The 27,110-nt window shown below is 53.5% G+C and overlaps 1 protein-coding gene across 5 annotated transcripts; it reads right to left on the reverse strand.

Annotated features, from left to right (window-relative positions):
- Positions 1-239: 239 nt before the first annotated feature.
- IKBKE (inhibitor of nuclear factor kappa B kinase subunit epsilon) lies at positions 240-26,716 on the reverse strand. Of its 5 annotated transcripts, none has more exons than XM_019029747.3 (22): positions 26,094-26,715; positions 25,547-25,636; positions 23,477-23,591; positions 22,318-22,458; positions 21,795-21,924; positions 20,408-20,589; positions 19,929-20,089; positions 18,901-19,011; positions 18,421-18,600; positions 17,627-17,817; positions 16,825-16,889; positions 16,646-16,737; positions 16,243-16,329; positions 12,033-12,108; positions 11,799-11,911; positions 9,073-9,149; positions 6,265-6,304; positions 5,372-5,473; positions 4,002-4,098; positions 3,743-3,855; positions 3,130-3,201; positions 240-1,017 (listed from the first exon to the last, which is right to left on the reverse strand). In XM_019029747.3, the coding sequence occupies exons 3-22, from the start codon at positions 23,561-23,563 to the stop codon at positions 984-986; spliced, it is 2,151 nt and encodes a 716-aa protein (XP_018885292.2). In that variant the 5' UTR covers positions 23,564-23,591; positions 25,547-25,636; positions 26,094-26,715; the 3' UTR covers positions 240-983. The 5 variants fall into 5 exon arrangements, with proteins under 5 accessions (XP_018885292.2, XP_018885285.2, XP_063565072.1 ...); XM_019029740.4 differs by having other exon boundaries at positions 23,477-23,595; positions 26,094-26,714; XM_063709002.1 differs by lacking the exon at positions 3,130-3,201 and having other exon boundaries at positions 23,477-23,595; positions 26,094-26,716.
- Between the last annotated feature and the right edge of the window lie 394 nt (positions 26,717-27,110).

Here is a 27,110-nt window from a genome sequence, read left to right on the forward strand (position 1 = left end):
CACAGCTTTCCAAATGATGCGGGGGCAAGAGAATGGAAGGAATGGGAAGGTACCCCTTGGGTTCTTCCTTGAAATTAGGGCCCATTTAGGGGAAAGGCAGAAATCAGGACATGACCAATTCCCACCCCCATTTCCCAGCACTTCTCACAGATCCCCGCCCAGACCCCACTTGGTTGCCAAGCACACCCAGCTGAGAGCCTTCCCTGCCTTGCAGACACAGCCCAGGGAGAGCCACCAGAAACAGAAGCGAAGGCCACATTTATTCCACTTCTTGAAGGTGCAGGCCTTGGACCTGCCCAGACTCACAGTCCTGGCTGCATGTCCCAGGACCAGCTGGAGCCTCAGAGAGTGAGGGAGAGCCAAAGGGGCCCCAAGACACTGGCACTGGCCTTGGCCACCCATTTTCTCAACTTTAGGCTCAGTCAGACCAAGCATAGAAAGAACAGGAGGCTCTCTATGTTGCCTGAGGCTGGCAGTGGTGACCCTCAGAAATCACAAGGGAGCGGAGAGAGCTGTGTTCAACATGAAACGCTTGAAAAGGAAGGAAGACTGTGATGAGGTCGTTTGACCTACTGCCCTGGGGAAACCCCAGGAGGCCTCCTCTCCTGTTGGCTAGGGAGTGAAGTCCTATAAACCAGAGGGAGTGGGAGGGCGTATGAGAGCTTCTTCTCCCCACGGCCCAGCCATGGGCATGGAGGAGCAGTACCTGAGCCTAGAGAAGATAGAAAGGTCAGCCAGGCAGTTGCTGCCACACTCTTTCCTGTGGGTCCCAACAGAGGTGGCCTGGTGCCCAGTCTCAGCTGTGCTGCTTCCCAGGGAGAAAGGCAGTGGAAGGTAATGCTGGCGACATCCTGGCCAGCAGCCAGGAGGGAGGTAGGCTGATGTGATGGGATGGGATCTTGCCCTGGGTTGGTCTCACGGTGCAGAAGAGCAGTGTTGGAATCATTCTAATGCTTCAGGATGCCTCATGCACCCCATGGAGCTCAGACATCAGGAGGTGCTGGGACTCTATTTAGCCTACAAGAAAATGTACAGGCTAGCAGTGCCCACCTGTTGGAGAGGCCTGCAGACCACACTCCAGGGCCCAGCACCATTAGCTTTCAAGAACACTGAGCCATTCAAGTCCTCAGCTCTCCCCTTGTAGCACCCTCACTCCCTGACAAGAACCCACTGGCTCTCACCTCTGACTGTATGTTGGAATCACTTGGAAAGCTCATGCAAATCCTAACCACAAGCTGTACCCAGGGTCTCTGGGGCAAGACCCAGGCATCTGTACTTTCAAAAGCTCCCCTGGTGATTCCAGTGTGCAGCCAAGGTTTAGGAGGGGAAAGGAGTTTAAATGGATTCATTTGGCTCTTTGGCTACAGCTCTGAATAAGGAAGTGAAAATTCACTAAAATAAAGTTTTGAGCTATCTGCAAATAGATGACATATCACAGCAAGAGCAATTTTTGTTGGCACTAAAATTAGAACTTCCTGACCAAGAGGGCTGTTTTGGAAAATCCTTCCAAGAAGCTGTCAAATGTCCTCTTTGTGGGTGTTTAAGAGGATGAGTTCTCTTGCTGGAACAGGACAGGGAGGATATTCCTCCCTTACCCAAGGACCCTCTGAAACTCTGGGGACAAACCACAAGCTCTGCTCCTGGTTTCCCTACCTCCTGGCCCCAATTCTAGTGTGAGACTGGAGTGGCCTCTGGGGAAGAAGTAACATTTAGTGAGCCCTTCCCTCCACACCCCCCTACCCGCAAGCACCTTGCATATCTCATTTTTTTAAATCCTTATGTCAACACCATGAGGTAGAAATCATTACTCCTGTCTCACAGGGGAGGGAACTGAAGCTCAAAGCTGAACACACCTCCCAGGGTCACGCAGCTGGTAAGAAGCAGGGTCAGGATTGAAATCCTGTAGGAATCTCTGCTGACTCTACCCTGCCATTGGTTCTCAGACAGGAAAATGACAGACACGAGGATGACAGGCAGGAGTGGGAGATGCGTGCACGTGTGTACATGTATATAAACAGGGCTGCTGGCCTTCAGGGCAAGCAAGGACCATCCTTTATCCTGAGGTTATCTCTCGTTGGTGGTAAAATGTGTTTTATAAAGTGGGGTTACTAGATGACAGGGCTTTTTTTTTTTTTACTTCAAATGTGCTTACTTGGTTATGTGAGCAGCTGGTAACCCTGTTGTTCTCGAGTTTTCTTTTAGAACTATACTGGTACGTAGCCGGGCGCAGTGGCTCATGTCTGTAATCCCAGCACTTTGGGAGGCCAAGGCAGGCAGATCACCTGAGACCAGGAGTTCGAGACCAGCCTGGCCAAGATGGTGAAACCCTGTCTCTACTAAAAATATAAAAATTAACTGGGTGTGGTGGTGGGCACCTGTAATCCTGGCTACTCAGGAGGCTGAGGCAGGAGAATTGCTTGAACCCAGGAGATGGAGGTTGCAGTGAGCTGACACAGTACCACTGCACTCCAGCCTGTGTGACAGAGTGAGACTCCGTCTCAAAAAAAAAAAAAGAAAAAAAAAAAAAAGAAAGAACTTTTACTGGTATGCAAAATCTCAATCTCAGAGTCGGAGCCCTGTTGCGTTCCCACACCAACCTCTCATGACCCCTCAGCACCCCAAGGAGGGGAGTCAAATCAGGAGATGATCCTGCAGCCCCGGGCTGGCCCATGAGCATTGGCAGGAGGGACGGGAGCCCCACAAGGCCAGAGAAACACCGGCCTTGGGCATCGTATCCAAGGTGTCTGTGCTGTGGCTTCCTGGGGTAGCACATGGGGATGAAAACAGCACCTATCCTGAGGATGGCTGTGATTCAAGGAGGCATCTGGGGCAGCTTGGGCACAGAGTACATATGGAGTGCAGAGCTGGATACAGGCACAAACCCCATGCCTCCAGGCCCCCATCTCCTTGACAGCATGGAGGCTCACATTTTAAAGGCTATAAGTGAACCCTGCACCTCCTGAGGATGTCAACTCATTTGTGGAAAATGCCTAAGCTTCAACAGGGCTTCTTGGAAAATGGACACGTGTCATCAAACCTGCATGGGCAGGCTTGGGGACTCTTCACCCCCCCAAGGCAAGGGTAGCTTGAAGACCCAGCCCTGACCTACACAAGGTGAAAGCTCCTTACCGTTCGATGATGCGGTTGTTATCCAGGAGGTCAGATGCCAGCAGCTTCATCCCCTCGCAGAGCTCTTGCATGCTGCCCAAGGCAGAGGCAGGAGAGGCGGCTGAGGCTGGAAGTTGCCCTGCCCAGACCCTTTTCCTGGGAGGCCCACCCTCCTCCGCAGCCCCACCAAAGAAGCCTCTTTATTCTTTTTTGTTTGCTTGTTTGAGACGGAGTCTTGCTCCCTTGCCCAGGCTGGAGTGCAGTGGCACAATCTTGGCTCACTGCAACCTCTGCCTCCTGGATTCAAGCAATTCTTACGCCTCAGCCTCCCAAGTAGCTGAGATTACAGGTGCCTGCCACCACACCCGGCTAAATTTTGTATTTTTACCAGAGATGGGGTTTCACCACGTTTGCCAGGTTGGTCTCGAACTTCTGGCCTCAAGTTGATCCGCTCACCTTGGCCTCTCAAAGTGCTGGGATTACAGGCGTGAGCCACCGTGCCCAGCTAGTCTCTTTAATCTTGCCTCCTAGGCCTGGCATGACGCCAAACCCCTCAGGCTCTAACCTCAGCATACTCTGCTCCCTGCAACCCCCTTCCACACAGATACACACCCGCTTTCTCCCCAGCACTTACTGGAGAAGCAGGTCCTTTCGTGGAGGGCTGGGGTAAGGAGCCATGGGAGGCGGCGAGGCCTGAGCCCCCTTTGCTCGGTCCTGAAGGAGCTGGTGAGATAGCTCTTCCAGGAGCTGCAGGGAAGCCATACTTTGGTCAGCAATTAGTAGCCAGCTTATGTGTGGCTGGGTAGGGGGAGTGCTTGAGGAGGGGAAGACATGGGTAACAAGCACCCCAGCCTGCATCCCCAGAGCACCTAGAATCCTTCTGCCATGCCCACCTTGCTGAGACTCTCCTGGACCCCCTGGGCTTCTGTGTTACAGGCAGCCACAGAACAGCCGACCAGGCGCAGGTGGTTCCTGGTCTCGTGTACCACCCTCAAGAGAACACACAGAGACTTAGAATTAGAGCAGGACTCAGCCCATTCCCCAGGGCTCGCCTAGCTGCCATCGGATCCACACATGGACACAGGTGGGTCCCGGGTATTTGCCTCCCTCGCTGCCTCTGCCCTGCCAGCTATGCCCTCCACGCTTGCCCGCCCCACTGCAATAATGCAGAAGCACACAGCTGACTGAGGCTGGGAGGCCCCCTTCAGAGCTGTAGTGTGGAGCACCAACAACATGCATGTGGCTGGGGCTGGGTGACGCATGCCGCCTATGGTGAGCGTGGCACCAGTCAGGCTGCAGAGAGGCAGAGGATAGCCCACACCAGGGCTCTCAGTGTGGGGAACTGCCCACGCTCTCATTTCCAGTGTGAATTCTCTTCTATCTCTAAGTGGAGGGAAGGAACAGGAACATTTTCCCCAAGGCCCAGAGCTGTTAAATCAGGGGTTGGTGCTCAGCCCTGGCCACATATTAGAATCACCTGGAGAAGCTGTACTACACTGACATCCAAGCCCTGCTCCAGAGCAATTACACCAGAATGTGTGGTGGGTTGGAGTAGAAGAAGCAGGCATTGGTATTCTGATATGAGGACGGGTGAGTGCCAAGGTCTCAGCCCCATAACAAGGTGAAGTCCTACAGGCCTCAGAACGTGGTAGCACGCGGGAAATTGTCCTCTCTTCTCAGGAGGAGCCAATGTTCACACAGGCAGGGGACGGAGAGTGGGCCTGATCTGAGAAGGCGAAACCCAAAACTCCTGAAGGGGACAGTGTGACAGAAGGTTCTACTTAAGGGCCACTGCCACTGTCCTTATCCCAGGGGCACCTAGTGTTCTCCTAAAGGAGACTTCTCAATATAACCAGGTGGAATGGTAGAAAGAATCCAGATTTGATTTGATTTTACCCCTCAAAAGCCCTGAAGAATCCAGATTGTAGAGGCAGGCAGAGCCACATACGAGTCTTGGGTCTGCCACTTACTAGCCATGTGATGTGCAGAGGAGACCTGTTCTCAGAGCCTCAGTTTCCTCACCTAGGAAATAGGGTGATGATATCTACTGTATAGGGCAGGTGTTACAGGAGTAAATAAGCTGAGCTACAGAAATCTCCCAGCCAACTGCCTGGTCCACCCAGGGACAGAAAACCACTCATCTGCTCACACCCCTTCACTCACTCCTCCCTCTGCCTCAGGGGTCCACAAAGCCCTGGGTCCTCTGAAGCCTAGAAGGGCCAGGCCAGGCCCTGGGCTCCAGGAGCTCAGGAGGGGCTGTTACCTCATCCTCTTGCCATGTGTGACTAAGGACGCTTGATACTTCTGCACGCACTCCTCCTGGAACACCTGCAGGAGTCTTTTGGCTAAATGACTGAAATTCACCCTAGAACGACAGGGAACCAAGGTGCAGATGAGCTGCCAGAACCACTATGCACAAGCCCACCATCCCTCAGTCTCCGTCAGTTTCCGTCACCACCTTGTCGTAAGTGCCCAAGCCCTGCGTCCACAGCAAGGCTATGTCTCTGAGACAGGAGGAAGGACGGTCACACACTTGGATTGTGAAGGCTGCAGTGGCCAGCAAAGCCCACATCAACAGGGAGACGTGGGAGACGCACAGGGGGTCCTCAGGGAACACACATGTGCTCAAGCTTAGTCCTCAAGAAAGGGAAGGGAAAGTGAGGCAGCCGTGGAAAGAAGGTGTGTGAGTGCGTGTGTGTGTGAGACAAAAAGGGGTCGGGGTGCTTGTAGAACTGGGGGAGTGAGTTCCCAGATAACCATTAAATCAGGGAGGGCCTCCTGGACGTGAGTGTGTCCGGGAAACATGGGAGACGGAGGAGCGTGGGGAGGCAGGGAAGGTTCAGGCAGAGGGCAGAAGCAGGAAGTGGTAAGTGGTGCATCAGTGAGGACAACTAGAGAAAAAAAAAAAGCCTGCAAACAGTCTTGTCCATACCAGAAGTAAATCCAGTTACATCAAGATTGCATCTGACAAGTCTCCCTCCAACTAAGCTATGCATACTCCCTCCCCTGGCCCCAGATAACCTGTTATCCCCAACTCTGCTCAGCTGCAGTCCGGGACAGGGCCCTTCACTGCCTCTCCTCTGGCGTTGAGAATCGCTCTGCCCTGTGGACACCCACCCTCCTGCCCACCCGCCTGCCGGAGGACAGGCCACTCACTTATCCAGCTTGTGAATCTGCTCCTCGTTGTAGCCAAGCCCTGGAGGAAACAGACAGAACAGATGTCACCTATTCAATCAGTCAACGAAACAGAGTGCAGCAAAGGTCGAGAGACAGTTAAAAGATGAAGACGGCCCAGCCTGTACTGCTTCACGGGAACTCACCGCCCAGCGGAGTAGGAGGCGCAGACGAGTGAAGCTAGCACCGGAATAGCTGATTAGGACAAAGCCAGGGCCTCAAGAAGCCATGGGGAAATTGTGTGAGGGCCCCAGGGGAAGGCAGCCTGCAGTGCAGGGCCGGGGTGGGGACGTGGGGGATGCTTCAGGTGGGAGTTGGTGGATGAAGTGGGCTTAGAAGGAGGCTCGGTCAACCATAGCCCCTTATCCAGCACCCTCCCAGAGTGACTGATGCCTGCAGCTGGGTGGTCCCATCCCTGAATGTTCATGGGCTCTACCTGCAACGAGCTGGAGAAATCAGGCCACCACCTTCTACCTCCCCGCTCTGCCCAGCCACTTTTGCCAGAAAGGCTGAAGCTTTCACGGTCTTGGCTGCCTCCTGAAGGGCCCTAAGGCTCATGCACTAGGGAGATGCTGCCCCCTCCTGGTCTTCGCAGGAATGGGCCTCCAGGGCGGCGGCAGCCCCAAGATGAAATGATGATGGCGGTTCACTTCGAGGGCCTCCCCATCCCACTCCTCTCATAGCAGAGTCCCCCTCCTGGGCCCTGCACTCGGCCAGCTGAGAGCATGTGTGCAGTCCGAGAGACCTGGGACAAACCTCAGCCCTTCCTCCTGTTGGCAGGCGGCACTAGGCGAGTGATTTCACTTCGCTGAGCCTGTCTCCTTATCCATCACAGGTGCCACTTGGGAGTCCCGTGAGGCTCATGCGAGAGAGCCTGAAGACCACCGGGCATTTTAAAAAATGGTATCTTTCAACACGCTGGGTTTTAACAGTTAGGGGTTCATTTTTAATTTTAATAAAGGACTCTTAAAGACCAATAGAAGTAAAACTCCTTTGAGGCTGTAAAATGGGATGGTTAAAAGCAGCTGGACCTAGATTACTTGGGCTACTTAACCTTTCTGTGTCTTGGTTTTCTCATCTATAAAATGGGGAGGGTAACGATGCCTAGAGGTTTTGTTATTGTTGTTGTTGTTTGAGACAGGATCTCGCTCTTGCCCTGGCTGGAGTGCTGCAGTGGTGTGATCTTAGCTCATTGCAGTCTCGAACTCCCAGCTCCCAGGCTCAGGTGATCCTCCCACCTCAGCCTCCCAAGTAGTTAGGGCTACAGGCGCATGCCCACGTCCAGCTAGTTTTGTTTATTTTTTGTAGAGACGGGGTCTTGCTATGTTGCCCAGGCTGGTCTTGAACTCCTGGGCCCAAGTGATCCTCCCGCTTCAGTTTTCCAAAGTGCTGAGATTACAGGCATGAGCCACTGCACCCAGCTCCATGTATGTGTGTATGTGTGTGTGTGTATATATATATACACACACACATATACACACACATATATATACACACACATATATAAAATTTAGTTTCCCAATAGAGATGTGTTATAAATGTTATATATATGTGAATAATATATATATGAATAATATATATATGTGAAATATAAAACAATAAAGCGATGGGAAAGCATCCTGTAGTCCCAGCTAGTCAGGAGCCTGAGGTGGGAGGATGGCTTGAGCCCAGGAGGTTGAGGCGACAGTGAGCAGTGATCATGCCATTGTACTCCTGCCTGGGTGACAAAGGCCCTGTCTCAAATATATATATTAGCATGTAATCAATATAAACAGAATTTCTATGGAAATAAGTTATGTATTTATGTGTATATATACACGTAGGATTTTGAAGATAACACAAAAAGAATATAAGGTATTTCTTTAGTGATTTTGTTTATATTGATTACACGCTAAAATGACACTGGATATATTGGGTTGAATAACACATTAAAATTAATTTCACTTGTTTATTTCTACTTTTTAAAAATTGGCTACTAGAAGACTTAGAATTACATACGTGTCTGGCATTATATTTCTATTGGACAGTGGTTTTTAGATAATCCCAAGGAGAGAAGAGAATTTGGCAATAAAGCCCAAGACCTTCAGTCTACAGATTAGGAAATGCTTGGGGCCTGGGAGAGGAGGGGGAGGTTTGGTTCCTGGTGTGTTAGTTCCCCAACCTGAAGAGTCAACTGGAGCCTCCGCAGGCTCCCTCCAACCCCCTCACCAGCCCTCCCTGGGTCCCACCCTTGCACTACCCCACAATGGCAGTCACTTTGGACAAGCAGCTTCCCACCCCCGAGCCTGTAAATGGGCTGCCCCTGCCACAGCATCCTTGTGAGGATTAATGGATCAAGCAGCCAAAATGCCTGACCCAGTGACTCAAAATGGGACTTCTCCTGACCCCCCCTTTTCTGGAAAACCTGACTATCTCAGTGTCCCAAGGACACAATGGATAGTGACATTCTATACTTTAAAGTGCCCTGCCAAGGTGAGAGATCTCTTTCCAGGACCACCTCTCCTAGAGCACCCAGGCCCCAGCCCACTGGATCCCCCAACCTTGTGATCCAAGTCTCTCATGTGGCAACAGGCAGGCATGTAAAGGTTTCACGTCCCCCAACTGGCCTGCAGGCAGCTTGCAGACAGGGGCCTTGCCCCTAGAGCAGCTGCACAGAACCATCCGCTTGGTGGGCCTCCAAGAACCACCAGCTGGAGGTTAGTGGCCACTGGTAGCACCAGTGAAAAGGAAGAAAGAAGAAAGAAGGGAGACAGAGGAGAGAGAAGGGGCATCTGCCCTCCCCGGGCTCACCTGGCCTCATCCTAGACTTCTTGAACTGTTTGTAGATGAAGTTCATCTTGTCCAAACAGCACTGAATCTGCTGGATGCTGTGGGCAGGAGACAGGGACCAGGTGTTGGAAGAATCTAATAGCACAGAGGAAAGAGGGAGGGAGGGGAAGGGTGGCAGTGGAATAGGGGAGGAGCCTCACAGCCACAGTTTTGGGGGATCAATCTGGGAGTGGAGGTGGCTGTCCTGTCTCTAGGCTTATTTGAGACCCCGTACAGTCAGCCAGCCGTCTCTCGTTCTCATGGCTTATTCTTCCTCTCTCACACACATGCACTCACAGCATGAGTTAAGTAGGAGATAAGAGAGACAGGAAGCCAAGCAGGATGGGCAACAGGAACGTGGCCTTTACTACATGAGAAGTTGTGAGACTAGGCCCTGGGAAGGAGCCTAGGCCCCTGAAACCTAAGAGCGTGTCTGGCAGTGACAGCTGGGGATAGAAGGGAGCTAAAATCTCTCTCTGGTCAACTGGAAAAAGCAGAAGAATATAGCTTCTTGGTTTACCCAATGTGTGGCACACAGCAGAAACTTAACATAAATAATGAATCAATAATCCTTGTTGAAAACAAGAATGAATCAACAGGCCTCGGTCCTGCCCGGAGGCGGAGGAACTGGGGAGATGATCTCCCGAGGACTTTCTTGTTCTGGGGTTGAAGGTCATTATTATTTCTTCCTTCCCCTTTTCAGGCTGGAAACAAACACTTTGTTTGAGAAGTCGGGAGTGTCTGGGAAAAGTTCTTCCTCACCCACAGGCCTATGTAGCTCCACTTCCTCCCTGCAGCACCTCCAAGTGACCCCATCTCTGCTATTTCTGGAGCTTGACTCTGAACAGAGCACAGGCTTGTTCCAGGGCTCTGCCAGCCGAAGGAGCCTGCCCCGCCAGGAACATGCGGGTGGAAGACGAAGTGGCTAGGATAGGCCTCAGATCCACAGCCTTCATCCAAAAGACAAGGCCTGGGATCCACACCCTTCATCCAAAAGGACAGGGCTCAGATCTGCAGCCTTCATCCAAATGGATGGGGCCTTGATTCTCAGCCTTCATCCAAAAGGACGGGGCCTCGATCCACAGCCTTCATCCAAAAGACAGGGCCTGGGATCCACAGCCTTCATCCAAAAGACAGGGCCTGGGATCCACAGCCTTCATCCAAAAGACAGGGCCTGGGATCCACAGCCTTCGTCCAAAAGGATGGGACCTCGATCCTCAGCCTTCATCCAAAAGGACAGGGCCTCAGATCTGCAGCCTTCATCCAAAAGGATGGGGCCTTGATCCTCAGCCTTCATCCAAAAGGACGGGGCCTCAATCCACAGCCTTCATCCAAAAGATGGGGCCTGGGATCCACAGCCTTCGTCCAAAAGGATGGGACCTCGATCCTCAGCCTTCATCCAAAAGGACAGGGCTCAGATCCACAGCCTTCATCCAAAAGACAGGGCCTGGGATCTGCAGCCTTCATCCAAAAGGATGGGGCCTCGATCCTCAGCCTTCATCCAAAAGACAGGGCCTGGGATCCTCAGCCTTCATCCAAAAGGACAGGGCCTCAGATCTGCAGCCTTCATCCAAAAGGATGGGGCCTTGATCCTCAGCCTTCATCCAAAAGGATGGGGCCTCGATCCACAGCCTTCATCCAAAAGACAGGGCCTGGGATCTGCAGCCTTCATCCAAAAGGACAGGACCTCAATCCTCAGCCTTCATCCAAAAGGACAGGGCCTCAAATCTGCAGCCTTCATCCAAAAGGACGGGGCCAAATGTGCTCTGAATTGAGAATCGTCTTCTGATATCAGAAAGGCAATTTGGTACCCACACAGTGTATTGTGGAATGGCCCGAGCAGGGCATCAACTCCTAATCAAACACATTCACATCTCCAAAGAACCACAAGAACATTCACCGTAAGTGGGATAAATTCTATAAAGAGCCTCATTCGGTTTAGGTCAGGTTTTATGGCCAAAACAGTTAAGAAAAACTCCTGTGGTGTTCAGAGCTGTTTGAAGTTAGAATTGAGGGCATGGGATGATGGATGGGGATAGGCCCAGATTACAGTAGGCACCAGAGAATGGGGAGGAGGTCCGCGCTGGGCACCACCCATCCCCTGGTCAGAAGCGGCAAGGTAGGCAGCAGCTCCACACAGTCAGCTGGGGCCTGGGGGAGGGGGGTATTTTTATGTCTGTTAAAAGGGAGAGTGGTGCCTTAAAGGTTGTAAACCCCTGCCTGGCATAGGCCAAGAACATAGGCTTTGGAGGTGGACAGACCTGACCTGAAGCCACCTCTGTCATTTGTCATTTACTGGCTGTCCTGACTGAGGTTCTATAAAAAGGGCATTATCATAGCATCATTATTGTTTTCAGGATTCGACGAGATGCTGTGCGTGAGAGGACCTACCCAAGGGCCTGACACAGAGAAAGGGAACTAAAGTCTTCTTTTATTCAGAATTATAGCACCTGCTAAGATTCCCAAGGCATTCCTCAAACTCCAAGATGGGTGCAGGACCCCAGATCCTTTTCTCCTCCTGGCTGGTGTCTGGGGCAGTCGGGGGGTTCTTGTTTATTGCTGGATCTCCCTCTACTCCCCCATGCCCTAGCACCCTTGCCAAGAGAAAGGGGAATGCAAGCTGACGTCTAAAAGGCTAAAGGTTACTGGACCTTTGGAGCTGCCCACTCCCCCACTCCCACCCCACAAAGAAGGAAAATCCCACAGACCTTCTGTCCTCATGTACCTGATCCCGGCTCTTCACCAGCTCCCGGTTCAGGCTGCTCAGGCTCTCCTGGGTCTCCGTGATATTTTGGGAGCATCTGGAGAGGACCTCAGCTAGCTGTGGGGCAAAAAGGCAGACCCCCGTGGGGTCTTCAGCCTGGGCACTGGTGGGCAGGCTGGCTGGAACACGGGCCCCCAGCTCTGATCCTGCTAAGCCCTTGCCCTCCAGCCTCACTCACAGTCCGCAGCCTGGACCTCAGTTCTGCGGCCGCCTTCAGTTCCTGGATCTCAGGCGTTCCAGTCACGCTGCTGAACCTTGAGGGAAGCAAAGAGAAAGGCCACATTTGGGGGCTTAGGAGCAGCCAAGGTGGGAGGCAGAGAGCTCTGTTGGCACATGCTGGGCATAGCATCTGTGGGACAGCCTTGGTGGCTCTCCGGGTCTCTGGGAAGTTTTGTGTTTGGGACAGAGGCGCCATCCTGACGAGGGCCCTGCTCACCCAAGTTGTGACATTGTTGAGTATTGCAAAGAATAAAGGTTGAGACAGATTGTAACACCTTGAGTCTATGAAAATTCACGGGCCCATGATGCAAGGCTGCTATTAATGATCTCCTTACCAGGAAACTTTGTAACTCAAGGGAAAGAATTAAGTTCCTGTCCAGTAGAAACTGTATTTCTTGATAACCAATAGCTTTCTGATGAGGGAAAAGCTATATTTTGTAGACTACTAGGCAATGATATATCAGAAGTTAGAACATTATCATCTTGCTGCCCAGTGAAATCGTTCTCTGGGGCATAGCCTTACAAGCAATGATGGATGATAATGGGGTGGGCATTCGCACGGTGACAAGGTCACACCACTCTGCTTCTTTCTTCTACAGGGACAATGTAACGGTACAGTAGAGGAATCAGGCCATCACCAGCCAGTGGTATGTCAACATACAATACCCGGCATCATCAATAATGTATTCTAGCAAAAAATGTTCAACTGGAATCCATCTAGCCTTGTGCACTCCCAGTTTAGGCCTGGCACAGTGGTTCATGCCTGTAATCCCAGCACTTTGGGAGGCAGAAGTGGGAGGATTGCTTGATACCAGGAGTTTGAGATCAGCCTGGGAAACACAGTGAGACCCTGTCTCTACAAAAATAATAATACAATACAATACAATACAATACAATACAATACAATACAATACAATACAATACAATACAAAATAAAAGCCAGGCATGGTGGCTCACACCGGTAATACCAGCACTTTGGGAGGCCAAGGTGGGAGAATTGCTTGAGGTCAGGAGTTCAAGACCAGCCTGGCCAACACAGTGAGACCCTGCCTTGAAAAAAAAGAAAAGAAATAAAATAAAATACTAAAAAATTTTTTTTAAAACTTCCCAGTTTACAGGAAATGCTGAGAAAGAAGGACAAGACAAACAACTTCAAGGGGAAGCTCTAGATGAGTCCAGAAGGTGGGACAGCAGACGTGATCCCAAAAACAGGTTATAAAACAGCAAATACACTATCATTTCATGTTGGTTAATGTTTACTCATAGTAGAAAAATATCTAGAAGGATGTGTACTCCTAAGGTGTGATAACCTGTCTCTAGATAGTAGGTTATGGGATTTTAATTTTCTTATTTTTGCTTATCTCTGTTTTCTAACTTTCTACCATTAGTATATACATTTTAGTAACAATCATGATTTTTAAAAAGTGTGCTGTGTATTTTGGCTTGGGAATGGAGGAGCAGGGAAGGAGAGGGGAGCTGAGCAAAGAGAGAATCAGGAATGAACTGCAGGCTCCTTGAAGACAGGGGTGCCGTCGCTTTGCTCCTCGTACGTCTCGTGCCTAGCAACGTGTTCGGCACACAGTAGTCTGTCAGTGCATGGATGCTGAAGGCGTTACTGAGTGCACAAATGGATTTTAAGGCATGGGAAATCTGACGGCAGAAGAGGGTGAGGCTGGACCCAATACATCTCCACAGGGAGTCAGGAGACATGGGTTCGAGTCCTAGTCCTGGCATTTGCTATCTGCATGACCTTGGGTTAGTCCTTTAGCTCTCCAGGCCTCAGGCTCTTCATCTATAAAACGAGGAGACAAACTTCCTTCCTGCGACATAATAAGATGTTCATAGGCATCAAAAGGGACCTTGGAGATGAAGTCTTGCCTGGAATGTCTTGCCTGGTGGCGGGGCTGGGGGAAGCCCTAGGATTCCCAAAGCCCGTCCTGGCTGCCTGAGCAGTGCCTCTGGATGGCAGCAGCTGCCTAGGAGGGCCAGGGAGCTTTGGGACAATGGCAAGGTTGCTCTACCAAAGGACCTGTCCTGGGGAACCTGAGGCAGGATATGCACACTGGGGGAGAGGCGAGTCACCAGGTTGGGCAAAGGTGGGCCACTTGGCATGAGGTGCTGGGTTCCTCCAGTGTGACATTCAGCTCATGAAAATACCTGGTTCCACTGTGGGTGGAGCTAGTGTCTTCAGCCCTTAGGAGAATCTACAGGTCTGGGGATGTTCAGGCAAGAATGGGCTTGCAACATGTGGGAGCTGGGAGGCCGCAGAGATCATGCAACCCTCTCATTTTGAAAATGAGGACACAGAGGCCCAGGTAGGGGAAGGTGACAATGGGCTGGAGCCACACCCAGACTAAGAGAAGAGGCTGCACCTGGCCCTCTGGCTCCCTGCTCACAACTGTTTTTGCTCACCATCCTCCTCCTTGATGGGAGGCTGAAATAGGCTTCAAAGCAGGCACTTGCCTGACCCCAGCTCTCTAGACACACCACGGAGGCCACCTTGGAGGAGGCTGCAGAGCCAGAACAGGGGAACAGCAGCCAGCGGACACCAGGATGCCAGGACGCCAGACCCAGGCCAGCGTGCCACTCCCCACCATGCCTGTCCATCCAGGGCAAGTGGGCAGACAGACACCCAAAAAGCTTTCCCAAACACATCTTTCCAGGTCAAGAATCTACAATGGCTCTCTACTGGTTGTTTTACTGGGGTCCAACCTCTCTCTAGCTGGACTCCTTCAGGGCCTCTATGCATTCTTTCCTCCCCTCCTCCCCTCCACCTCTGTCCACCTCTGGCTTAGCTCTGGGCTATCTGCCATCATGACTGTGGCTTCAGTAAGCCTCCCCAGCATCCCCTCCTTTCCCCCGAACAGGGCCCTTTTCTTCTTTGTCTCTGCGCAGACCTTCCTGCCTGAGGTATTCTTCTTCTTTCTGGCCTTAAAAGCCTCGTCTTTCAGGAAGGCCTCCGTGGTTGCCTCTACCCATCTCAAGTCTCCTCTTACCCAACAATCCCATCAGCCCTCACATGTCCAGGAAGGGCTAGCTGCTCCGGAGGAAGCATGGGCCTCTCTGAATGACAAGATGCCACATCTACCCCTGGAGCCCCCTCTGTGCCCTGGACAGAGCTCTGCTCCAAGGAGATTCACTTGCAGTTCTGCTGACTGAACCCTACTCTCTGTCACCATTTGAGAGGGGCTCAGTCTGGATGGAGACTCCATCCCTGTTATCTGGAGATGCTCCTCTTCCTCCTCCCTGCTCCTCCACCTCCCAGCTGCCCCATCAACTGCGTTGCTGCTGCGAAGCAGGAGGCCTGCGGGGCTGCATGAGTCAGCCCACAGCTGGGAAACTCCCTGGAGCTCCCTGAGGACAAGGGCTGGGGGTGGTGGGAGGAGGGGGCCTTCAGGCATATGGGCAGTCTCTGATCTTCTGTTCCCAAAGACTCCCGCCACCAGTGGCATCCCTAGGCTGCAGAGCTCCCACCCTCACCTGTACCATGGCCTCGTGCCTTCCAGGATCTGGGGTGCTGTGCCTACTTCTCAATCGTGCTCTGGCCAATGAAGTCTTCCCACATTCCCCATCTCCAGACCCTTCCACTTGGCTTCCTCCTGCCCGGTCTCTCTCTTTTTCCAACCCATCCCCCCTTATTAGCCCAAGACAAGGGAGCGGAGGGAGTGGGGTTCCAAAGATTGGGGCAGGGAACCCAAGGAAGGCAAGGATAAGTTGAAGACTCAGAGAAAGCAGGAGACGAGGCATGGAGGACGAGACCACCTGGATCTCCATCCCTGGTCACATCCAGGAACTGTGCGTGGGTGTGAGTCCTCCCCCTAGAGTTCTGCTGGCACTTGGCATAGGGTGAGCACTCTAAATCATTCAGAGAAGGACTTGGCAGGACACAAGCCCCTTCTTGGGATAGGGAGGCCACCTTGGTACCTGGAGAGTCTGTGCCCCCATGGGCCCCTTCCCCTGCAGGTGAGGGACTGGGTTTTGGGGGAGCCAGTGCAGTTATCTGGTGAGGTGGGGATAAGGGATAGGGTGCGGGTGCCCTCTATTCTAGGAGGGCAGGGAAGGCAGTAGCCCTGGGTTGGGGAGAAGAGGTGCATTGTTGGAAGTATCTAGGGTGAGGAGCAGACAAGGCAGGGCTGAGAGGTCCCAGCTGGCCTGAGGCGAACACCCACCTCTCAGTTCCCAGGCTGCTGCTGAGGTAGAGGAGGGATGTCCTTGCCACTTCCAGAGTCCGTCTGCATGTGGCCTGGAGCACCTCCCTGTCCAAGGGGAGACTGAGTCAGAGCTGCCTTGATCGGGGGACTCAGCACCGTGCATGCAGACAGCATCCCAGGATACTGGCCTCCGCCTCCTGCCGGCCTCCCCCTCTGGCCTGCCTCCCCCTCCGGCCTGCCTCCCCCTCCAGCCCGCCTCCCCCTCTCTACCCACCTCCCTCTCCTGCCCACCCCCTCCTCCTGCTCACCTCCACTTCCTGCCCACCCCCCCACCATCTCCCCTTCCTGCCCACTCCCCCTCCTGTCCGCCTCCCCCTCCTGCCCGCCTCCCCCTCTGTGCCCAGCCCTCATGACTACTCACATGACCCAGTGCAGCCCCCGAAACATTAGCTCCTGCCCATCCAGCAGGGCCCGTGCCAGCCGCAGGGCCTGGTAGCCGGCGCCCAACACACCCTGAAACACAGAGATGCACAGGGCCAGGTCCCACACCTCCTACCCTTGGGTCATGCCCCTCTCTGCCACCTGGGGGTTGCCCTTCACCTTGGCAGTGTTGTAATCCGCCTGCAGGTCCACTTTGGGGACGAACTTGGGGACGTCCAGAGCAGCTGCAGACAAAGACCCTGTCTGAGGGGCCTGCCTGTATGGTGCTGGGTCGGCTTATCTTTCATTATTTCCAGCTCACACTCACCCCTCACTGCCAATCTCCCACCTCAGGCTTCACAACTCACCCTGAGCCTCCCACCTTGCCAGCCTTAGCCGCACTTAAAGTTGTGATCCCTCACTGCCACCTTGCGGCCACTTTTGAGAACTACTTCCTCATGTCCAAGAGCTGAAAATGGACTAAATCACCCTCTTGTCCACAGGTTTTGAGGTGAATACCCCTTCCTAGCCTCAGAGAAAGAGGATAAAACTTGCATTATTCAAGTGAGAAGAAAGGACATTTTTGCTAGAGTTTGGAGAAAGGCCCAAGCTCTGGACCCCTGACCCCCTTCCCTTCTTTCCAGGAGCTCAGACTTGGGCTTCCTCCAACACAAACTGCCTGAGGCTTCCCCACAAATCAGAGATTATGGAAAGTGCATTAAATCCAGATCTCCCTGTTTCCACTGGAGCTCTTTCCACAGCTCTGAGGATGCCAGTAAGCCCCAGGGAGGTCAAGCCACCAGCCCACGTCATGTGGCATCTCAGAGGCGTCTGCAGAATTAGAACCCACATCTGCCTCCTGCTCCCTGTGGCCCCAAAGAAACGCCCACAAAGAAAAGTAACCAATGGCCTGGATTGCAAACTCCTGTCTCAGAGGAAAATGTGGGGAGGAGAAAGATCCAGCCCAGGTGGCTCTACTCACGGTCCCTGAAGGCCAGCCCCTTGGGGATGGCTGTGCTGAAGAGGGTCAGGGGGCTGCTTGCCGTCGTGTGGGCGATGTGCTGTGCTGAGACGCTGGGCTCGAGGACACAGAGGTGACCCTCAAAGAGGTACTCCTGGTGCCGGGGGGCCACACTGGTCTGCTTGTGCACGGCCTCCTGGAAAATGGCTATCCTAGACACAGCCGTGGTGGGGAGCAGAGGGCAGCGGGTGTCAGTAGGCAAGGCAGGGGGCTAGGGTGGCCTAAGCCCCAGCTAAGCGTTGCCCATAGACAGGGCTCTGTTTTGCGGAGGGAGGGACGGGGGTGGTTTTCTCTGTCATCAAGGGTGGAGAGACCAAGGGGAGAGTTCACATCTTACAGTGATGGAGACAGAATGGGAACAGGTCCCGGGAGTCCCAATACCCAGCCTCGGCCTCTGCACCTCTTCCTGTCACACTGCCATTAAAATTTACCTAGTTCTATAAAATTATCCAGGAATCAAGGGTACTATGAGCAGTACCTTTAGGAAATGTACAGCCAACATATACCACGCACACACTTCTCAGACGTATAATGCATATTAGCATTAGAAAAGGTACTGACTCTCTGAAGTACATGCAAGAAAACCTGTTTAGCTTTAACTTTGTAGAACTAGTCTTTTTCCAACTACGTTTGGACCTGGAAGCGTTCCTATGTACACACTCCTCGGAACGTACTGTGGGAGATGCTGCTTTGGACATGCACTGCTGCTTGGGCAGAGAAGGTTCTCACTGCTTCCCTCCCTCGCCCCCACTTACGTGTTGTGGGCATGGATATAGATGTGGTGCAGGACTGCCTGGGACAGGGAGAAGACATGGACGACAACTCGCTGCAGGATGTCACTGGTCTCCGCAAAGAACTGGTCGAAGCCCCAGCACTTGGCCTGCTCCACCTCCAGGATGTTGGCCAGGATGGGCACCAGCTGGCTCTGCAGCCCCCTGCCCTCCCAGGACATGGAGACTGTCAGGGGCGGGGGCCCATACCTATCCTCCTTAAGCAGGCAATAGGAACGTTCTAAGAGAATGTCCTGAAGAGCTAGGACCAAGATGGTGGGGCAGGGTGGGTTGGGGAGGAAGAGCTGGAAGAACTCGTTCCAGCAACCAGATGGGAAAGTGGTGTGCCCAAGCCTGCAGCATGCCCGGAACCTGCTGGAACAGGCCTCAGAAGTCTTGACTTAGCAGAGAGAAGTGACACCCAGCTCAGACTCCAGCATCACCCCCCAGCAGGGTCCCACTCACAGTGACAGCTGGCAGGTGATGGGGAGGGTGTAGCTCCACTCCAGGGGCCCGTTCTCCCGCCTCTGGGCACCTGCAATGGCCCCAGCCGGCTTCTCCGTGGTGATCCGGTACCTGGGGGGAGGAAGGCCAGGTCAGCGGGATCCCCAGCTATCACATTGCCGGGCAACGACACACTCAGCACAAAGGGCTCGGAGCACAGGTTCAAGTCACCCAGCTGCCCCAAAGTAGCCTGACAGATGGAGTGTGAGAAACCTGGCTCTCAGCTGTGAGAGCGCCTTGCCTCAGCACTCCTCCTGGAGCCCTTTGCTTCAGGTAGAGACACCTTTGCCCTGTCCACTGCCTCTCCCTCTCCCCCCTGCTACACTTCCCTCAGCCTGGCCAGCTTCCTCCACACCTTTGCCCATGCTATGCATGGCCCCAGTATCCTCTCCTCTTTCTTTCCCTTCAGAGTCCAGCCTTCCCTGACAACCCCCGTCCATGCTGGTCTTCTGCCCCTTTCGCGGGCCTGATATAGGTTCCACACAGCTGGACCCCGGGGCTGAGGTGGGTGCAGCAACCTTCCCACTAAGCCAGCTGACATCTCCTCTGCTCTGGGCTGTGCACTCAGAGGGAGCCGCTACTGTCTCCAGCCACTTGCTACTTCCCTGTCCGATGGCACAAAACCATGGAAAGACCTTGGACCTGGGAACAGGAAGCTGCCACCTTTGCCCCTGGTGAGCTCTTCCACCTTAGGCAAGGCACTCTTTGAGCTTCGGTTGAGACAAGGAGAGCAGTAAGGGAGCAGAGGGCTAGAGTGAAGCACCGAACTAACATAGGGCATATTCACAGACTCCCATCAGCCCTGGGCAGAGCTCAGCTGCTTGTTTGATCCCATTAACAAAAAGAGAGCTACAAAGAGCCTGGGTTGGGGGGTGGACCAGAGGAGGGCCATGGAGTGTGAGGGGACCAGAAGACACAGCAAGGACCGGTGGGGGAAGGGCCAGGGGACTGCCAGTCCGCCCCATTCCCTGCCCTGTGGCCCACCGTACATGATCTCCTTGTTCCGCCGTGGCCCACCAAAGGGGATGAAGGGCAGGCTGCCGGTGGCTGCGTGGTACAAGGTCACTCCAATGCTCCAGAGATCCACAGTCACCCCGAACGCTTTTTGCTGGGGCTTTCGAAGCACCGCCCGCTCATACATGTCGGGATGCTGCGGGAGAGAACCAGAACGAGGCCATGGAGCGGGAGGGCTGGCAAGGGCCTGAGACATGTCAGACCCCCTTTCACCGCCTGCAGGTGAAAACAGAACTGTTCAAATCCTTCTCCTTTGTCATCTTAAAAATGGGTGTCAGCCTCACCTTTTCCATCTTAGAGAACAGAATGCATTCTTCTGGTTGGGGTACAGGGGAGAGACATAACTCCTGTGGAAGCAGGAGGTGGGCCACACCCCCTCAAGGGGGCTCTGGGGGGCTCACAAGGCAAGGGGAGCCCTCAGCATAGGGCAGCGGGTCTCCAGCAGCTCACCCACCAGGTACTCCTCAGTCCCATAGACCGAGACGAACTTCTCATCATCATCCAGCTCCCGGGCAGCCCCGAAGTCTGTCAGCTTGTAGATGCTCTGCCCCTCCTCCCCTACGAGGCGCATGATGTTCCCGGGCTTGATGTCACGATGCACAATGCCGTTCTCCCGCAGGTGGTTCATGCCGGCCACTGGGGACAGACGGGGAGGCCACTAGCTGGCTCTGGCCGGGGACAGTCTAGTGTCTGAGGCTCATCTTGGTGGGAAGGCTGTCCTTGCGTCCAGAGAGACAGGAGTTCCCGTGGGCTGACAGAGCCATGGGACAGGCAGGGCAGAGACGCGCATGGGGCTTAGGATGGCATCTCAAGGACACTAGGGTATGGAGGTGCCATCTGGATTCTCTAGGAAACCAAGATGGGTGGTGGCTCTGTCTCCTCAAGGGCAGCACCCCTCTTTGTATTACTTCTTTTGATTAGGTGTTCAATTGTGGTAAAATATGCATAACGAAATTTCCCATTTTAACCAATTTTAAGTGTACACTTCATTGGCACTAAGCACACCCACGCTGCTGTGCCACCATCACACCATCCATCTTAGAACTTTTCTCATTCTCCAATTTTTTTTTTTTTTTTTTTTTTTTTTTTTTTTTTTTTGGAGACAGAGTCTCACTCTGACACTTAGGCTGGAGTACAGTGGTGCAATCTCAGCTCACTGCAATCTCTGCCTCCCAGGTTCAATCCATTCTCATGCCTCAGCCTCCCAAGTAGCTGGAACTACAGGCATGCACCACCACACCCAGCTAATTTTTGTATTTTTTTAGTAGAGACAGGGTTTCACCGTGTTCACCAGACTGGTCTCAAACCCCCAACCTCAAATGATCCGCCCACTTGGGCCTCCCAAAGTGCTGGGATTACAGGCATGAGCCACTGCACCCGGCCTCATTCTTCAAACTTGAAACCGTACTCATTAAACAACTCCTCATTCTCCTCTGCCCCCAGCCCCTGGAAACCACCATGGTACTTTCTGTTTCTATGAATGTATGAGTGGAATCATACAGGATTTGTCGTTCTGTGTCTGGCTTTTTTCACTTAACATAATGTCATCAAGGTCCATCCATGTTGTAGCAGGTGTCAGAATTTCTTTCCTTTTAAGACTGAATAATATTCTATTTTAGGTACCTCCCACATTTTGTTTCCACAGTTAGGATGTTTCCACCTTTTGGCTATTGTAAATAACGCTGCTGTGAACATTGGTGTACAATCTTTTTTAGGTTTAATTTTTAAGTTGGAATTTTAAATGGAATGATTAGCAGGAGTCAGACACCTGAGTCCTGTCAGCATCTGTCCCAGGCCTGCTGCTGGTCTGAGGGTGGAGGCAGGGACAGGGAGGGGCTCACCCACACAGCGCAGCACCACCAGGAACTCATCCTCAGGCAGCCCAAAGGCATTCTCAGGGCTCTCCAGCACACTCAGCAGGCTCCCACTGGAGCAGTACTCCATCACCAGTACCTTCTGCCGGCTTCCGCCCTATGGGTGGGACAGAGAGGGGCTCATGAGGACGGCACTTCTCCTCCCCACCCACCAGGAAGAAGTGGCTCAGCCTGGAGCCCAGAGCCCCCATTCTCCAGGTCCCAGCTTCTGGCCTGGCCTTCCCTCCTTGGCCTCACACTGATCCCACACACTGGAATCCAAAGTCACTTATTCCAGGAAACCCTCTGCTTAGGTACTGATTCTGTCCATCGTTCCTTTCCAGTGCACCGCCCCCACCCCCTTGTCCCCTTTGCTCCCTTCTGCAATTTGCCTGCTGTCTCTGACCTGCTGATGAGCATGGGACCAAATCTCTGTTATCATGTGGCCTGATTCTCCCCAGACCATAAGGGTCAAGGACAAGACCATTCTCTGACCAAGCACCGGACCTACCGTCTCCTCCACCGCAAAGAGCTTGACGATGTTCTGGTGGTTCAGCTTCCGCAGGACCTCGAACTCCCTCACCTGCACCTCGCGGGGCCGCAGGTAGCTGGTAGTGTTGAAGACCTTCACAGCAACCAGCTCTCCGGATTTCTGCCATTGGGGAGGGAGCAGTGGGAGACAGCATGGGATTAGCACATGTCCCACTCCCACAGGGGAGCAGCCACCCTCTCCTGGGCCTCCATTCAGCCTCTCCGGCCAGCCCAACCCCAGAGATTAGCCTGGTTGGATGGGGGCTCCCATCCGCACCGCCTTTCCCTCTCAAGGGGTAGAGAGTCCAGCACTGGGAGGTGACACGATCCTGACACTCTGATCTCCTGCAGGGGATGGCTTATTATCATTATTACAATTGCTATTGACAATCATCACAGGGCAGCTAACACTCCCTGGGGTTAGCAGCAGGGAAGGGATTGGAACCTGGTCTGTATGGCTCCAATTCTTTTTTTTTTTTTTTTTTTTTTTTTTGAGACAGAGTCTCGCTCTGTCACCCAGGCTGGAGTGCAGTGTCAAGATCTCAGCTCACTGCAACCTCTGCCTCCCAGGTTCAAGCGATTCTCTGCCTCAGCCTCCCGAGTAGCTGGGATTACAGGTGCACGCCACCATGTCCAGCTAATTTTTGTATTTTTAGTAGAGACAGGGTTTCACCATCTTGACCAGGATGGTCTCGATCTCCTGACCTCGTGATCTGCCCACCTCGGCCTCCCAAAGTGCTGGGATTACAGGCATGAGCCACTGTGCCCGGCCGGCTACCACTCTTGAGTAAGACAGAGTGGATATCATCTCATACATTCTCGCAGGATAAATCCAAACAAGGCCTAATTCCCCGCTCCGCTATTCCTAGATCCCATTTGCTGTTACCTTCCTCGGATGTTTGCCTTGTTACTTCACAGTTCTCTTGCTCCAACTCGTGCCTGACAGAGGCATCCTCTCAAGGAGCCGTTTTCAGCTCCCTATGCCTCTGCTCAAACCCACAGTATGAGTGTGCTACACAACATCCAGAGGTCCCTGTCCCACCACCCTCAATGCCCACTGGGGGCTGACTGGGTCAGCTTCTGAGGCATGAGGGGGCCAAGGCTGGGCTGGACAGGGCCTGGCCAGGGTTGCTTCCTACCTTGTTGCGGGCCTTGTACACACTGGCAGTGGCCCCCTGCCCCAGCAGGTCGTCTGTGTGCCACAGGTAATTGGCTGTGCTCTGCATCTCCTGCCCTGAGCTGGCTGGTCACCTTCTGCCTAGAGAAAGAGCATGCTGGGGGCCCAGGATTCCATTCCTGGCAGAGGGTGGCTGCTGGTGGCCTGACCTGTAACTGTGCCCCAAGGCTACCCCAAGAAGGGCTCCATATGGCCATTCCACAAGCAAGGGAGCGGGGGAAGTGTGAAGCACAGAAAGGTTAAGTAACTTCCCCAAAAGGACGCACAGCACAACAAGAGGGCCCCCACTGAGCCCTCAGCCCACAGCCGGCACCTGTTCCACCTGCTGCCTGTCCTGGCTCCCCAAGTTCCCTTGAAGCCCCTCCTGAGGCAGGTCATTCTGCAGAGACAAACCTCTTGTCTCTAGCACCTCTCCCCAGCACTGAAGATTCTGGGGTTTTGGCATCCAGGCTTGAGATTGTCCCAGGAAGCAGAAACAGTATAGGAGGAAGGGCCCAGGGTCAGGGAGCATCTCCCACACCACCACAAATCTCCAGGATTGCAACATGAGTCCAGAGCCACTCCCCCAGCCCCCGCTGGCCTGCCTGCCAGGCCCACCACTTCCTGCTGCTGTGAGCTGACAGCTGGGCCAGTACTGCTCCAAGAGAGATGGGGCTGCTTCAGAGTGTGTGTGTGTGTGTGTGAGTGTGTGTGTGTGTATGTGTGTAGGGGGTTGGGGAGAAGGGTGTGGGTGTGTGTGTGAGAGCAGGGTATGGGGAGGCAAAATTCATCATGCAGCCATTGGGAGAATCTGAAACCCCCTACAACTCTGTTTCCCATCTTTGTCCTCATCTTTTCTCCAAAGCCTAGTTCTCCTAAAGCAATTAGTACCAGAAAGTGTATCCTCAGAAGTTAAACTCAATTTCTCTTTGAAAAATAAGGCCAGCGCTGGCCTTTTTGGGATACCTGGGGACAGAAGCATTAGAAGGGCCACCATCCTTTAAATACTTTCTTTTTCCTTTTTCTTTTTTTTATTTTGACATAAGGTCTCACTCTGTCATCCAGGCTGGGGTGCAGTGGTACAATCATGACTCACTGCAACCTCCACCCCCTGGGCTCAAGCAATCCTCCCAACTCAGCCTCCTGAGGAGCTTAGGACCATAGGTGTGCACCACCACACCTGGCTGTCTTTTGTATTTTTAGTAGAGATGGGTTTTTGCCATGTTGCCCAGGCTGGTTTTGAACTCCTGAGCTCAAGCAATCCGGCCACATGGGCTTCCCCAAAAAAGTGCTGGGATTACAGGTGTGAACCACCATGCCTGGCCACTTAAATACTTTTAAATAACGCTAGACTAGAAAAGGCATCTTCGTGTTCTAACATCTTACAGGTTCTCAAACTGAGGGTTGCCATGCCTGGAATCCTATGTTCCTTTGCTCTGAACTTTTTCTCTGTGTAATCTTTTTTAAAAATGCAAATCCTTGATAATGTCAGTTCATTGAGCCAGAGGCCCCTTGAAGAGATTGGTGGTCAACTCCTAGTTTCAGATCAGGCAGGAGCGGACATTACACAGAAGCAACTGAGGTACTGAGAGGCTTCCTGAAGACAACACAGTAGCTCAGCATGAATGAGTGGGTCTGGTTTTCCCCGCTGAGGCTGGAGCCAGCCAGCAGGTCTGGGGGCTGGGGCTGGGGTTGGAGCAGAGCAGGCTGAAATCAAGGCCAAGGGCTCTGATACTGGGGCAAGGAACAGCTCAAAACTCTGGGTTAATAGGCAGTGAGGTGCAAAGCGCAGAGCCCCAGACAGGCGGTGTGCTCCTGGATTCTGTGCCCGGGAGCTCTGGTTGTGGCACATCTGGCTCAACTCTGCACGCTCTGCAGATCCTCCCCCCACCACCCCAAGCACCTGGTGCAAAGAAGGGCTCATTGGCCCTCAGCCAGTGGTTGGATGAATGAGCAGTGGACAGTGAAGCATGTGAGACGCCACCCACCCACCTCTCCCCTCCCCTCCCCTCCCCTCCCTCCTCAGGGCTCTGCTGTGGCCAAGTGCACTTACCCCACACTCTGAGCTGCCCTGAGTCAGGCAAAGGCTCTTCCTGGCAAGCGTATGTTATGCTTTCTGTCTGTGGCACGTCCAGGAGCTGAGCTACACCGGAAAGAGGAGGGCGGATGAGAGGCGCCCCTCAGTGCAGTTGCTTCTCAGCCTCCATCAAAGGCCACCGACCCTAGCCCTTTAACCCTTTCCTGTTTGTCACCTTCCCCCACAGGGCTGGGCTGGGGGTTTCCAGCTCTATTCCCAAACTGTTCAGGGAGCCTTTCCCAGCATCTCCTACTCCTGAGACTCCGGCCAGGGAGAAAGACCCCGGGAAAGGTGAGGGCAGGCGCTGGGTACTGATCGCTGGCTTTGGGTGTTGGTAAGCAGAGCGCAGGGAGGGCTTGTGGTTGGCCCGTGGTGGCTCACCTCCATGCCACACACAACGCTCTATGTGAGAGCACCGCTGCCAACAAGCCCACACCCCTGCACCCGGCTGAGCTGCCCTGCAGCTGCCCCTTGTCTGGCCCCTCATTCCACCCCCACCCCCCTCCACACGCTGCACACTCACCCCATCTCCACTGCAGGGGATGCAGGCTTGTGGGACTGGGTGACGCCCCCAGAGCTTTCAGGGCTCGCTGTCATTCATGAGCAGTGTTCTTAGCCTCCTGGTGGCCAAGGGCCCCTAGGACCCACAGGCAGGGCCAGTTGCAATGTCTGTGCCACCCCAGGAGCTGGGACTAGTGGGTTTCTTCCCTGCCTCCTTGTGGCGGTGGGACACCAAGCTCAGCACTGAGTCCTGGCTCTCAGCTCTCTCGCACTTCCTGATTTCCGTCTCTCGCTCTCTCTTTCTCTCTTAAAGAGACAGAGGCAACTCGGTGCAGCCACCAGCTCAGCAGAAAAGAGAAAGAGGATGCTCTGAGTTCCCAAGGGTAGGCAATAGGACCAGAGTCCGAGCCACAGAGAAGCCAGGAACTGGGGCCCTTCTGGTAATCGTGATGGGCAGCTGGGTGCTGTTTTGGCATCTCCCACAGTTCACTGGAGCAGGGAAGTTCAGGGCTCTTCCCAGAGTCAACAGAGCAGGTTGGGCAAGTTAACTAAGTGGAAAGCTGCCTGGGAAGTCCACGCTCCCACACCCAGGAACCCCAAAGAAGTGTGGGAGCTATGCCGATCCAGTCCTATAAGTTGGATCTGAGTCACCTTCCCAGGAGGCCTGCAGAGGTCCGAGAGCAAGCGCAGGGACCCAGCTGATGCTTTCTAGTGTGACCTGAGCACACAGCATGCAGCCCCTCCCAGCCAGCTCACTCACCCGCAGAGTAACAGCTACTCTGTGGGTTGATTGGATGACATGGATATATTTGGAATTGTCTGGGAGCTTGGAAAGCATTTTACAGAAAGGCATTGAAGGCATGGAGACCCACACACTTCAGTAATTTACCCATGCTCTTCAGAGACTGCTGGGGCTGGCACCCAGGTGCCAACTTCCCAGCCAGGACTCGATGCCCCACATCAAATGTCCTAAGAGGCTGGAGGAGTCTGTGCTGCTCTGGTCAGCTCTGAGATGGCAGTTGGATGTGAAATGGTTAAA

Source organism: Gorilla gorilla, chromosome 1 (genome assembly GCF_029281585.2).
Source record: "Gorilla gorilla gorilla isolate KB3781 chromosome 1, NHGRI_mGorGor1-v2.1_pri, whole genome shotgun sequence".
Taxonomy (NCBI): Eukaryota; Metazoa; Chordata; class Mammalia; order Primates; family Hominidae; genus Gorilla; species Gorilla gorilla.

Excerpts from the sequence above, each read along its gene's own strand:
- IKBKE (XM_019029747.3), bottom strand. The coding sequence starts at position 23,563 with ATGCAGAGCACAGCCAATTACCTGTGGCACACAGACGACCTGCTGGGG. Across the intron at positions 6,305-9,072 it reads GAAGTCTAGGATGAGGCCAG|GGCTTGGCTACAACGAGGAG; the intron begins GTGAGCCCGGGG and ends TGTTTCCTCCAG. Across the intron at positions 4,099-5,371 it reads ACACATGGCAAGAGGATGAG|GGTGGTACACGAGACCAGGA; the intron begins GTAACAGCCCCT and ends TGTTCTCTTGAG.